The sequence below is a fragment of the Leopardus geoffroyi genome, chromosome A2 (genome assembly GCF_018350155.1).
Source record: "Leopardus geoffroyi isolate Oge1 chromosome A2, O.geoffroyi_Oge1_pat1.0, whole genome shotgun sequence".
Taxonomy (NCBI): Eukaryota; Metazoa; Chordata; class Mammalia; order Carnivora; family Felidae; genus Leopardus; species Leopardus geoffroyi.
Window position 1 is genome coordinate 37,113,865 of NC_059331.1, and position 12,965 is coordinate 37,126,829.

Sequence of the window (12,965 nt, forward strand, 5' to 3'; positions counted from 1 at the left end):
CCCACCTCCTCTAGCATCCCCCTGTCTGAAGAGCTTGGAAAGGATGACAGGACAGGGGCCTCATCCTTCTTCCCACCTGGACTCAATGTGAAGACTTTAGTTTATTTGAGGAGAAGGTCATTTATTGACTATTTTTAATGTTCCTTGATTTTTATTGTTGTGAACTGTAGACCTACGTTCCTGAATCCAAGCTCCAAATAGCTTCGTCCTCTGATGTTATCAGTGCAACGCTGCGGCTTCACGGCTAAATACCCATAGTTTTCCTTTGCTCCTTAATATAATATCAGTCAAGTTCAGTTCCATTCAGAAATAGTTACATAATACCGGCTCCCATGTGGAAGGCAGCTTATAGATAAGCTGAAAGACTGAACAATTTGCCTGGAGTCAGAAGAAACACACCCATGCTCTTCTGTGGAGGGTTTTTTGATGTTATCCACCAACTGACGCTCTCATTTTAATTTTTATCTGAAATGAGATGCTGAGTTATTACCCCTCATGTGTATTGAGAAATGGCTGTTTTGGTGACGACTTCCTGATTCCTCTTTGAGCTGCCCTGTTGAAAGTTATTTGACTAATTATGAAGAACATGAGCCAGGACCCTATGGTTTCTTCATTAAGATATGATGGGATGGATCTCCCCCTTATCACTGGGGTCACCTGAGGCTTGTGGGTTCCTCTCTGCCTCTCCTCCTGGTCCTGAGTGTGGGCAAGAGTTTAACACGTCACAAAATGTGGTGTTTGTGTGAATTCTGCACAGTCTACTAAAATCAGAGTAAACCTCTATCCCTTTCAGAGCCTTTAGCCGAAGCTGATGTCACTCCCATGAGTCACAACTACAAGCAGTCTACCAACAATGCCGAAAAGGACAGGGTAAATGCTGGGGCCATTTTCAGTTGTAAGTCTGTCAGGAAACCCTCATTTGCGGAACAGCATGCTCTGCGGCCTTATCCCTGTTTTGTGTGTTGTGTGATATGTCTGCTTGTTTTTCTCATTTTCCAAATGCACAGCCTTAACCCAAGAGTCTACAGGCTTCTGTCTTTTGAGCCTGTCATCTTTTTTCTGGTCAGTTTAGTAGCCAAAGGAACTTACAAGTTGAGCACCTTATGGCTTCTCCCTTGTGTTCAAAATAACAACAACAGGAAGATACACTGCACTCTATAGCAAAGTCTCTAAGCTTGTTGACTCCTAACACACTACCTCTCTGTGGGATCAGTGTTCTTGTTATTTTCCTCTTTCTGGTCACACTGTTCATGTGTGAAGACTGTCTGTTAATTGTAAACGTGAAAAGACTTCCCTCCATCTTTATATTGTGTGCCTTGTACAATTTATGATGGTTTTAGACAAAGTCATTGTCATAACTCACCACCTTCACGTCTTCATGGGTAAATGACCTGTTTGGAATCCTTTCAAGCAGTATCTTAGGTAAAAGTATTCTGAACACAAGGTCCTTCAGTTTTATTCATATGAGCAGGTTCTCTTGTGTCTCCAGTCAGCGTTAGAGCTGATACCATCGCTCATGACACATCCCTGGAAATGTATACCAAAGTCAAAACACATTTGCATTAAATCTGTTCCATGAGTGTCTGCCTCTTTTTTCCCATAGGATGTATTACTCTGTGTCTTGTAGTGTACACAAAATCAGAATTCCTTATGAATTCAGGTAAACACTTGGGGGCCTAGTACTCATTGATGTGTAACATGTTCCTCACAGCAAACATTTCCTCAGGTCCCCTACAGGACTCCAGGCATCCCCAACTCCCGAGTGGTTTCTTGGCCTTTGACAGCACTTGCAGAAAGTAGGAAGACCTCTTTCTCAGCGAGGGAAGCAGAGGGGGCCAAGTGTGGGGCCGGCAGGCAGAACTTGTCCCCAAGAGTAGCTGTGATTTCATGTGCAGAGAATGAGCTGTGTATTTGCAGTCCATTTTTCTGTGTTCGGGAATAAGCCAAAAACAGAGCTTTTGCCATCACTGTAGTGGAGGGATGCAAAGTGATCCTGGACATGGATGTCTTCCTGTCTGGAATATGCTGCTTCATTAGTTTGGACTTACTTATTTAATCCTGTAAGATGGGATCATTTTGTTCTAAATTCTCAGACCTGGGCAGGGACATGTGGTGACAGTAGTTTAACCGCCTACGTTTAGTTGCCTAAGCTGTAGGTGGTACCCAGTGGCAGGGACAGAGTTTTCAGGTACTGATGCTACTCTCTTGGATCCTGGTGGCAGAGAAGGGGGCAGGTGCTGACCCGTACTTCTGTGGGTTTCAGCTGCTTTGCGGATTGGTTCTCTTGTGTGGCATCTGCACATAGCTGTCACTTCTGTTCTACAGGGCAGTGTGGATCCGTGGCGACCTCCTCCATCAACTGGAAGATTCTGCCCACCCTACTATAGAGGCCACCCTTTGATCTGGGCACATCCACCTCCTGCACCAGGTTCGGGACCATCCCGAACCCCTCCACCTGCACCACTTGGTAAGATGATCTGGGCAGTATGAGTTGGCTTGCTAAGAACCTTCATCTAATTTTTGTTGCTGTTGAGTCTTTTTTAAAGAAATTTGTTAACGTTGATTTATTTTTGAGACAGACAGAGACAGAGCATGAATGGGGGAGGGTCAGAGAGAGGGAGACACAGAATCTGAAGCAGGTTCCAGGCTCTGAGCTGTCAACAAAGAGCCCGGCATGGGGCTGGAGCTCACGCACTGTGAGATCATGACCTGAGCCGGAGTCGGATGCTTACCCGACTGAGCCACCCAGGCGCCCCGTTGTTGAGTCTTGTACAAGGTGCAGAGGTGGTACCACAGACCATTGCAACGCAAGGAACATGCCTGCCATCATCACCACATTCCTTGAGTTTCTCATGATTGACTTATCATCCTTGTGTCATTTCCCCCACCTTGTGTTGGTACAGGTGTCTCTTGTGGAGATGGAATGGGGCTGTATGCAGAAAAGCAGGCATAGCGCTTCAGCAGATGTGTGCCATACACACAGTCCATGTGCTGGGCGGTGGGAGGCGTGAGGCGCAGCCTAACGTATATCCATCCAGTTGAGCCCCCAGTCATCCACAGTTGTTTGAGGAGTTACGAAAACACCTGAACCGGGGCTTTTATGGGTCTTCATCAGAGTTTAAAGAATGGCTCTCCCTTTACCTTGGGATCACCTGAAGCACGAGGGATACCCTGTGCATGTGATTTGGGATCTGACTGGGCCAGAGAGTTTAAGTTGCTTGAGGAATGAGGAGAGTGGTTTTTGTTTTTTGCGGGTTTTTTTGTTTGTTTTTGTGGTTTTTTTTTTTTTTTTTTTTTTTTTTTTTTTAATCTCTGCACAATCTACTCAAATCAGAATAAACCTCCATACCTTCTAGGGCCTTTTGCAGACCCACATGTTGCTCCTGTGAGTAACAACAACACTGACTCTACCAAAAGGATCACAGAGGACAAGGTAAATGCTGTGGGCATTTTCAGTTGTAACTCTTTGGCAAAACCCTCCTTTTTCTGTTCAGCGCTCTCTCCTGGCTTTGTGTCTGTTTTGTGTGTTGTATGATATGTCTCTTCTTTTTCTCATTTTCCAAATGCACAACCTTTACCCAAGTGTCTGTCGGGTTCTCTACTTTCTGCCTGTCCACTGCTTGTGGAAGGTTTAGAACCTATCGTGCCTAGGGCTGAGCACCCAAGGGCTTTTCTGGTATATACCTGGAAATAACCCAGGGCGGAAGAGACCACACTCCACTTGGAAGTCTTTTGGCATGACTTAATTTTTGTGGACCTCCTCAGTGTGGAATCATTGCTCTTGCTGTTTCTTCCTGTTCTGTTTCTGTCTAGGGGATTAATGTGTTTAGAAAATCGGCAGTATCCTTATGTTTTGAAAATGCAAACTGCCTTCACTACAACTTATATTTTTGTATGTGTCATTTAGAGTGGTCTTAGACAAATTAAATTTAATACCCGTCAACATTCAGCCTTTTTTTTTTTTTTTTTTTTTTTTTGTAAACGTGTTGTCTGGAATCCCTTCTGGTGTGCCCTGGGTATACATATTCTGAACTACGAGAGGTGACATATTTGTCCTAGAAAACACGCATTGCTACATGCGTGGTGAAGAGAGAGAATCCGTAATTGCCTGCATTGTAATTCTCCGCTGTGTCCTTTGTGTTCACATGAGCACGTTCTCTTGTGTCCTGTGTCACTGTTACAGGTGAAACATGGAGATGTACAGCAGAAACGAAAGTGTATTTGTGTTAATTCTGTTATTTAGAATTTCAGCTCATCTTTTCAGAGAACAAAAGTACCCTGCGAGTTGTACTGTATTTAACTGAGAAGTACCACTGAATGAAAATAAATGAGCTAAGCCTACCTAACATGTATAGGTAACATGTTTCTCTAAGAACATGCTTTTCGAGGTTCTCTGCATGACCTCAGCATCCCCATCCCCCAACATGTCTCTGTGCCCATGGAGAGCACTTGCAGAGAGGAGAAGACCTCATTGTCGGGAGAGAAGCAGATCGGGCACAGGCGGGGGCTTAGAGGCAGAGCTTTGAGCCACGAGGGCTATGATTCCATGTGTGGAGCCTGGGATTGTCATTCCTTCTCAATCTGTAGTTCTTCACATACAAACAAGCAGCCTCTGTGGTGGAGGCGGATGCGGGGTGGAAGGTGATTCTGGACTTAAATGCCTTCCTATCAGGAATATGCTATTTTATTAATTTGGTACTTATTCCATAAATCCTCTAGGACAAGAGCTTGCTGTTCTACATTTGCACACATGTGGGAACACTGGGTTGTCCCCATGGCATCCGTTCCCCACCCCCAAAGCTATAAGTGGAACCCAAAGTATGGGTAGAGATTTTGGCGCTGATGCTGCCCTCTTGGAACCTGGTGGTGGGGAAGCTGGCAGGAGACGAGCCCTGCTTCTTTGGGTTGCCACTTTTTGCTGGTGTTGGTGCTTTGCTCTGTCCTATGAACATAGCTTTCATTTCTGTTCGGCAGGCCATTATGTATGCAAGAGGGCCTGGTCCTTCCCCAGGATCACCTTGCAGGCTGTCCCCCACGGACCACCCTTCACCACCAGTCACGGGCTGTGGGCCACCTCCGCCTCCTCCACCAGCTCCTCCACGTACTAAATTTGGTAAGATGACCTGAACTGGATGAGTGACTGATAAAGCGTATTCGTCTTCTTGGTGAAAGACTTGGTGGGAATGATGGAGGGATGCTTGTGAGGGCTTGGCAATTCAACTGCAAACCTGCCTGAGGACAGTGTCACATATCTCAAGTTTCTCAGGACATAGTTTATAATGGGCTGTGTCATTTCCCTGTAATGAGGTCAGCTGTAGGTGTCTCTTGTCAAAAAGAAAGAGGATTTTTACACAAAGGCAGACGTATCAGGAGCACTGGTGCCTGTCTGACAGACACACTGTTTTGAGCTCCGTGAAGGATGAGATGCACCCCTAAGTGTAGGTGCCTCAGGTGTCCCGTCTGAAAGGGGGCACATGCATTATATGACACAGACCTTGTGGTCACCAGAGTGGAAGTACCATTGAAGGATCCAGTGCAAAAATGGGGTAAACTTGAATCACGCAGGAATAGAAGGGAAGTTGAGCACAGTAAGCAGAGTTTGAGGAGGTGCAGAGGGGAGGGCGTTGGGGTCAGTTGGATGGACTTGGAGGCCATTTCTGGCAGGGCCCACACACTGGGAAGGGAGCATGAGGACAGTGTGAAGTCTGCAAAGGACTGCTCCATGGGTTCAACCACAATGTAGAATGCAGTCATCATCTCTGAAATGTCAACGTTACCACAGTGCACCTAGTTGATAATCTAAATAACGTTTGTTGTTTCCCTTGGTCCTCTGAAGGGTCTGGACACATGTGAAAGAATGTTCTGGAAGATTTGGGAAATGAAACTTAGGGAACGCTTGTCTGCCTAAGTTTGTGTGTCTCAGTGAGGCTAAATGTGAAGGCACGTTGTAGATCAGCTGTGCCGCTTCCTTGGCCTTCAGCCTGAGTCAGACTCTTGGTGGGGAACTCAGGGGTGAGGAGGAGCCGCCCCTGCTGAACTCTGGTCACCACACCCCTGCGTCTGCTCTCACCACCCTGCCTGCAGGTTTGCGTCTCCGAAAGTTCCCTCGCAATCTCCTGAGGTTTTGCCTGTGTTCCTGCTGTGTCAGCTCTAACACCAGCTCTCGGCGGTCATCTCAGAGCCTCAGGTTTGTAATCTGAGAAACAGGGACAATGTTGGTTTCTGAGGTCAGTACGATGAAGAGGTGAGAAGCACTTAAGGAATCTGTAAAATGTATGGGATGAGTGGACACTCACCCTTCTCAGGGTGGAAATGAATGTATCTCCACACAGAAGGTCCTCAACAGATGTTCATTCAATTTCATGAAACTAAGAGCGTAATGCCTGAGGCTGAGAGGTTGGCAGTCCCTGTTTCAAAAAATACGGCAAAGACCCCTGTGTTTTTTCTTTTGAAATTCAGGTCCTACTTTACGAAAAAGAAAAAGATAACTGTGATACTGTGTACATTCAGGGATCTATATCTAAGATTTGAAGACAGTCATAATCCCTTAGAGGTAGACACACAGATGCAGCCACACAATTAAGTGTTCATCCAAGGCCACAGATATATTGTTGAAGACAAAATACATAGAGAAGAACACAAGATCTCATTGCAATAACCCAAAATCTCTTTGCCTTACAGGAGAATGGGAAGTTTGAAGAGGACCCTGAACTGTGACCAATAGGCTGTGGTGATGTGATATATTGAGAAAAGTTGTCTGACATGCGTATTTGACTGAATTCTTTCCCTGACCATTCCTGTCCCCTCTATTTTGTTTTTCCTCGTTTCCCTTAATAAACCCATCACAGTTCTGTATCTCTGTCATTATCTGCTTCCAGGAGGACCTACGGTCATTCTGTGTTGATGTCCACAGTGTGACCCCTGTATACACGGTCACAAACAGGTAGAATCTACAGTAATAGGGGCAGAAGATAAGTGACTGTTTGAATTGTATTGACTGCACATGTCCCGCTGGTTCCTTCTGGGGTGGTGACCACAACCTTCCTCCAGATCTGGTGACAGTTGTGTTCACTCGTCAATAGATCCTCGCAAGCACGTGGCACTTCCTACTCACCGTGGTGTGTGGTGATCAGCAGGGCAGCTATCAGCCCCCAGGACATGGCTGATTCGTGATTGCAAGACATGGACGAGGGGTCAGCAGTGTCTCGGGTAGAACAGCGAGGAAACCCTGCATGAATCCACACGTTGTGGATTTCCCCACGTACCAGCTCCCTCACGGTAGCACCAATCCACGTGGGAGCTGAGGTAGGCTCATGGTAGCAGTTGTGGGTGTGAGTCTTATAATGGCCCATATTCCTCTCAGTGTTTTGTTTTTATCTTTTATTTTGATGCAATGTTTAGTTTTGAGTGAGAGAGAGACAGAGCACAATTGAGAGAGGGGCAGAGAGAGAGGGAGACACAGAATCCAAAGCAGGCTCCAGGCTCTGAGCTGTCAGCACAGAGCCCGACGCGGGGCTCAAACTCACAAATCCTGAGATCATGACCTGAGCCAAAGTTGGACACTTAAGTGACTGAGCCACCAAATCGCCCCACCCCCCACTGTTTCCTTTTTGAGGGACTGGCAGGGCAGATGTCAATGACATGATACCCATTCCTTCCTCACCACCAAAGAGGAGTTGGGTGTAAGCATCTGACTCTTTCCAGGTCCTCAAAGCCCATGCGTTCTGCCCCAGAACCCCTGACTCCTGCTGGGCCCTCCTTCCTCCCAGGTTATGGAGGCAACCAGCCTTCCATCCAAGTTGGGGTCATGGCTGGGCGTCCAAGGGCTCAAAATCTGGCTGTCCACATGCTTCCCTGCGGTGGCTGGGAACAGCAGTGCTCCAGTAAAGGTCAGCATGAGCAGCTTCTCTGAACAGGATTCTCATCCACTGTGATCAGGGCCTGAGCTAAAACATGACAGGGGAGAGGGGGACACAGGAGATGTGGTGCCGTTTCCTGGACAGGGCTGCACAGAGCAGAAGGCCGAGGGCTGCTAATCTCTGGATTCTGGATGGTAGGTGAGCAGTTTAAAACACCACAGCCTTCTCTTACATCAAAAGAGAAACCCTTATCTTCACCCAGCCTTCCTCTGATATGAAGAGATGGCAATTATTATTTGAAGGCACAATTATCTACCTATGAGTCTTATGGAAATTATTTCATCCATCTTCGTCCCTAAAGCACTTTTCATTGAAATTACCCATATAGAGGCAGGAAATTTATACCAGATGTGTAGCTCCCTCTAGATGCGCATTCTGACCTTGTCCCATTTGTGTCCTCAAAGACATTATTGACAACTTGAAAAATAAGCTCTCAACATCAAGATGTTGACGTTAGAGAATGTGGTATAAATGGAATTTCATATGTTCTCAATTAGAAATAATTTTTAATGGTGAAGGAGAAATTAAAACTATTGTCATTTTTAATGAAATATAGGAGACTCACCATGTTGTATTAGTTTCAGGCATATATCATGGTGATTCCGTGTGTATACATTACGCTCTCCAGGTACCTATACAAGGGTAGCTATATTGCGAAAGCATGCAACGCTTTCTTACAGGATTGACGCTATTCTATGGGCTGTACGTTGGATCCCAATGAGTTATTCATTCCGTAGCTGGAAGCCTGTATCTCTTTCTCAGAGGTGTCAACTTTTTTATTTAACCCAAGTATTTTGGTGCTAAACACCATGACCTGTAGATCAGCAGGTGTCAATTCGCAGTCTGTATTTCTGCGAATGCTGCTTAAAGCATTACACATGATATCACTACGTCAATAAATTCGGTTTCGTTCAGCACTCAGTAAAAAGGAGAAGGAAAAGGTTTCTTTGTGTCCCAAGAAAGCGCTTCGCTAAGACCCTTCCTGATCAGGAGAACAGGCTTCACTGGACCAGCTGCACTCTCAGTACTTCCAGCTGAGCAGCCATGGCCCTGAGCATTGCAGGAATTCCCACGGCGGCCGGCAGAGGGCGCGCACGCACCACGCCCAGGGAGGGGCCGGGCCTCTGCGTGGGCAATGATGGCCTGAGAAGGCGCCCACTAGGCTTTTCTGATCCACGGCGCCTCCGAGCTGGAAAGGCTTCCTTGCTTCTGAGGACCCAGTGCCTCTGAGTGTGGGCAAAGAGCCAGAGCTGCGTTTCCAGCAGGTTCCGCCCCGGGGCCTGGGGGAGACCCTGGAGGCTTCGCAGCCCCTTGGCGTCTCCTAGGTGGTGGGGCTGAGTCCCGAGGCGGGGGAGGCAGGGCCTGGGCGGCTTCCCCGGAAGCGCGGGTGGTCGGTTGGCGGCACAGTCCCTCGCTTTTTCTGGGCTGTTCCGTGGTTTGTTCCTCATTTCCCCTGCCGGTATTTCCCTGGAGGATCCGTGGATTCATGGGGTCCCGTGACGCCACGTCAGAGGGGCTGGGGTTGGTTTGTTCCAGGTCAGGCTTGTTTCGGGGGAGAAATCCTGACACAAATTCGGAGGAACAGGAGGCGCATTCAGTTGGGAAGTGAAGACGCCAAATGTTGACTCTCAGGACCTTCTAGAAGAAGGAGCTGGGACCCACTCTCCGAGTCCGGCGGGAACCAGAGCCAGAGGTGAAAACACAATGTGCCCTCCACATGGCACATGCTTTTATGAGCTTTCAGTGGGGATTTTTTCCCAACAATGTTGTAGTCGTTGGAAACAACTGGAAACCTGACAGGTATGTTGTGTCGGGAACCGCCCGTTTCTTGAATGTTCAATATTATTCCTGCAACAGAATTTGTTACAGTTATCCTCTCTTGCCTTCATTGGAAGGAATCTCATCAATAATATCTTAAAAACATCCTCGTTACCTTATCCCCTTTTCAGTTGAGATTTGGCATGTTTTCTGATTTCTCATGAACTCGTGAACATCTGAAATACTTTTAAATTGATTGCAGGTTTTACTAAAAGCAGATTCACGGCGTCCCTTCCAGACTGCTCATGGTCAAAGAACATACCAAGGCCACTTCTCAGTATGGGTAAGACTGTACCAAACAAACATCGTGAATCAATTTTAGAAGAAAAAGCCTGATGGTATTTTTTCTTTATGAAAATTGATGCTTAGATACCCTGTTCGATACATTTCCACTTTTTTTTCCCTTTCTTTCTCATTTTCTCAGTCAGAGATTCACAGACCTGCCTGAGTTTTACATTCACCACACATACTTTCAAGGCTCCTTTCTCTCCCTGTAAGAAAGAAGACAGACCTTCTGATGCGCAGGCAATTTGCTGTAACTTCAAGATTTGTGGTGGAGGTGTCTATCCCCCCCCACCCAGTTGAAAATATCACCCCACCTTGAGTACTGCCATAAAAAATGTAATCTATGTTCACCAGTATGATTTCATTTCGTTATAGTGGATTTCTTCATTTGATATTTTGTGTATATGCATACATTAGATGTTTTAGTCCTGAGAAAATCCCACATGTAGTTGAAAGAAAAATGTATATCCTATATGGAAAACTAGGAGATTGCACATTAAATTCATAAATGTAGAATTTTTTAATGTTTTATTTATTTTATTTATTATTTTTTAAATATGCAATTCATTGTCAAATTGGTTTCCAACAACACCCAGTGCTCATCCCAACAGGTGCCCTCCTCAATACCCATCACCCGCCCTCCCCTTGCTCCAACCTCCATCAACCCTCAGTTTGTTCTCAGTTTTTAAGAGTCTCTTATGTTTTGTCTCCCTCCCTCTATAACCTCTTTTTTTTTTTTTCCTTTTCCTCCCCCATGGGTTTCTGTTAAGTTTCTCAGGATCCATATAAGAGTGAAAACATATGATATCTGTCTTTCGCTGTATGCATTATTTCACTTAGCATAGCACTCTCCAGTCCCATCCATGTTGCTACAAAAGGCCATATTTCATTCTTTCTCATTGCCATGTAGTATTCCATTGTGTATATAAACCACAATTTCTTTATCCATTCATCAGTTGATGGACATTTAGGCTCTTTCCATAATTTGGCTCTTGTTGAAAGTGCTGCTATAAACATTGGGGTACAAGTGCCACTAGGCATCAGCACTCCTGTATCCCTTGGGTAAATTTCTAGCAGTGCTACTGCTGGGTCATAGGGTAGGTCTATTTTTAATTTTTTGAGGAACCTCCACACTGTTTTCCAGAGTGGCTGCACCAGTTTGCATTCCCACCAACAGTCGCAAGAGGGTTCCTGTGTCTCCACATCCTCGCCAGCATCTATAATCTCCTGATTTGTTCATTTTGGCCACTCTGACTGGCATGAGGTGATATCTGAGTGTGGTTTTGATTTGTATTTCCTTGATGAGGAGCGACGTTGAGCATCTTCTCATGTGCCTGTGGGCCATCTGGATGTCTTCTTTAGAAGTGTCTATTCATGTTTCCTGCCCGTTTCTTCACTGGATTAGTTGGTTTTTGGGTGTGGAGCTTGGTGAGCTCTTTACAGATTTTGGATACTAGCCCTTTGTCCGATATGTCATTTGCAAATATCTTTTCCCATTCCGTTGGTTGCCTTTTAGTTTGGTTGATTGTTTCCTTTGCAGTGCAGAAGCTTCTGATCTTGATGAGGTCCCAATAGTTCATTTTTGCTTTTAATTCCCTTGCCTTTGGGCATGTGTCCAGTAAGAGATTGCTACGGCTGAGGTCAGAGAGGTCTTTTCCTGCTTTCTCCTCTAAGGTTTTGATGGTTTCCTGTCTCACCTTCAGGTCCTTCATCCATTTTGAGTTTATTTTTGTGAATGATGTGAGAAAGTGGTCTAGTTTCAACCTTCTGCAGGTTGCTGTCCAGTTCTACCAGCACCATTTGTTAAAGAGACTGTCTTTTTTTCCATTGGATATTCCTTCCTGCTTTGTCAAAGATTAGTTGTCCATACTTTCGTGGGTCTAGTTCTGGGGTTTCTATTCTATTCCATTGGTCTATGTGTCTGTTTTTGTGCCAATACCATGCTGTCTTGATGATGACAGCTTTGTAGTAGAGGCTAAAGTCTGGGATTGTGATGCCTCCTGCTTTGGTCTTCTGCTTCAAAATTACTTTGGCTATTCGGGGCCTTTTGTGGTTCATATGAATTTTAGGATTGCTTGTTCTAGCTTCGAGAAGAATGCTGGTGCAATTTTGATTGGGATTGCATGGAATGTGTAGATAGCTTTGGGTAGTATTGACATTTTAACAATATTTATTCTTCCAAACCATGAGCACTGAATGTTTTCCCATTGCTTTATATCTTCTTCAATTTCCTTCATAAGCTTTCTATAGTTTTCAGCATACAGATCTTGTACATCTTTGGTTAGATTTATTCCTAGCTATTTTATGCTTCTTGGTGCAATTGTGCATGGGATCAGTTTCTTTATTTGTCTTTCTGTTGCTTCATTATTAGTGTATAAGAATGCAACTGACTTCTGTACATTGATTTTGAATCCTGCAACCTTGCTGAATTCATGTATCAGTTCTAGCAGACGTTTGGTGGAGTCTATCGGATTTTCCACGTATAGTATCATGTCATCTGCAACAAGTGAAAGCTTGACTTCATCTTTGCCAATCTTGATGCTTTGATTTCCTTTTGTTGTCTGATTGCTGATGCCAGCACTTCCAACACTATGTTAAACAACAGCGGTGAGAGTGGACATCCCTGTCGTGTTCCTGATCTCAGGGGGAAAGCTCTCAGTTTTTCCCCATTGAGGATGCTATTAGGTGTGGGCTTTTCATAAATGACTTTTATGATGTTTAAGTATGTTCCTTCTATCCCGGCTTGCTCGAGGGTTTTTATTAAGAAAGGATGCTGCATTTTGTCAAATGCTTTTTCTGCATCGATTGACAGGATCATATGGTTCTTATCTTTTCTTTTATTAATGTGACGTATCACGTTGATTGATTTGTGAATGTTGAACCAGCCCTGCATCCCAGGAATGAATCCCACTTGATCATGGTGAATAATTCTTTTTATATGCT

At 45.2% G+C, this 12,965-nt stretch overlaps 1 protein-coding gene across 1 annotated transcript in view; it reads left to right on the plus strand.

Moving 5' to 3' along the window:
• LOC123607209 (transport and Golgi organization protein 1 homolog) overlaps positions 1–6,855 on the plus strand; it is a 63,326-nt gene extending 56,471 nt beyond the window's left edge. Inside the window, exons 11-16 of the mRNA XM_045496371.1 lie at positions 794–870; positions 2,326–2,467; positions 3,357–3,433; positions 4,975–5,113; positions 6,085–6,187; positions 6,682–6,855. Coding sequence (XP_045352327.1) covers positions 794–870; positions 2,326–2,467; positions 3,357–3,433; positions 4,975–5,113; positions 6,085–6,187; positions 6,682–6,724 — 581 coding nt within the window. The 3' untranslated portion in view covers positions 6,725–6,855. The remainder of the gene's footprint in view (positions 1–793; positions 871–2,325; positions 2,468–3,356; positions 3,434–4,974; positions 5,114–6,084; positions 6,188–6,681) is intronic.
• The last annotated feature ends 6,110 nt before the right edge of the window (positions 6,856–12,965 follow it).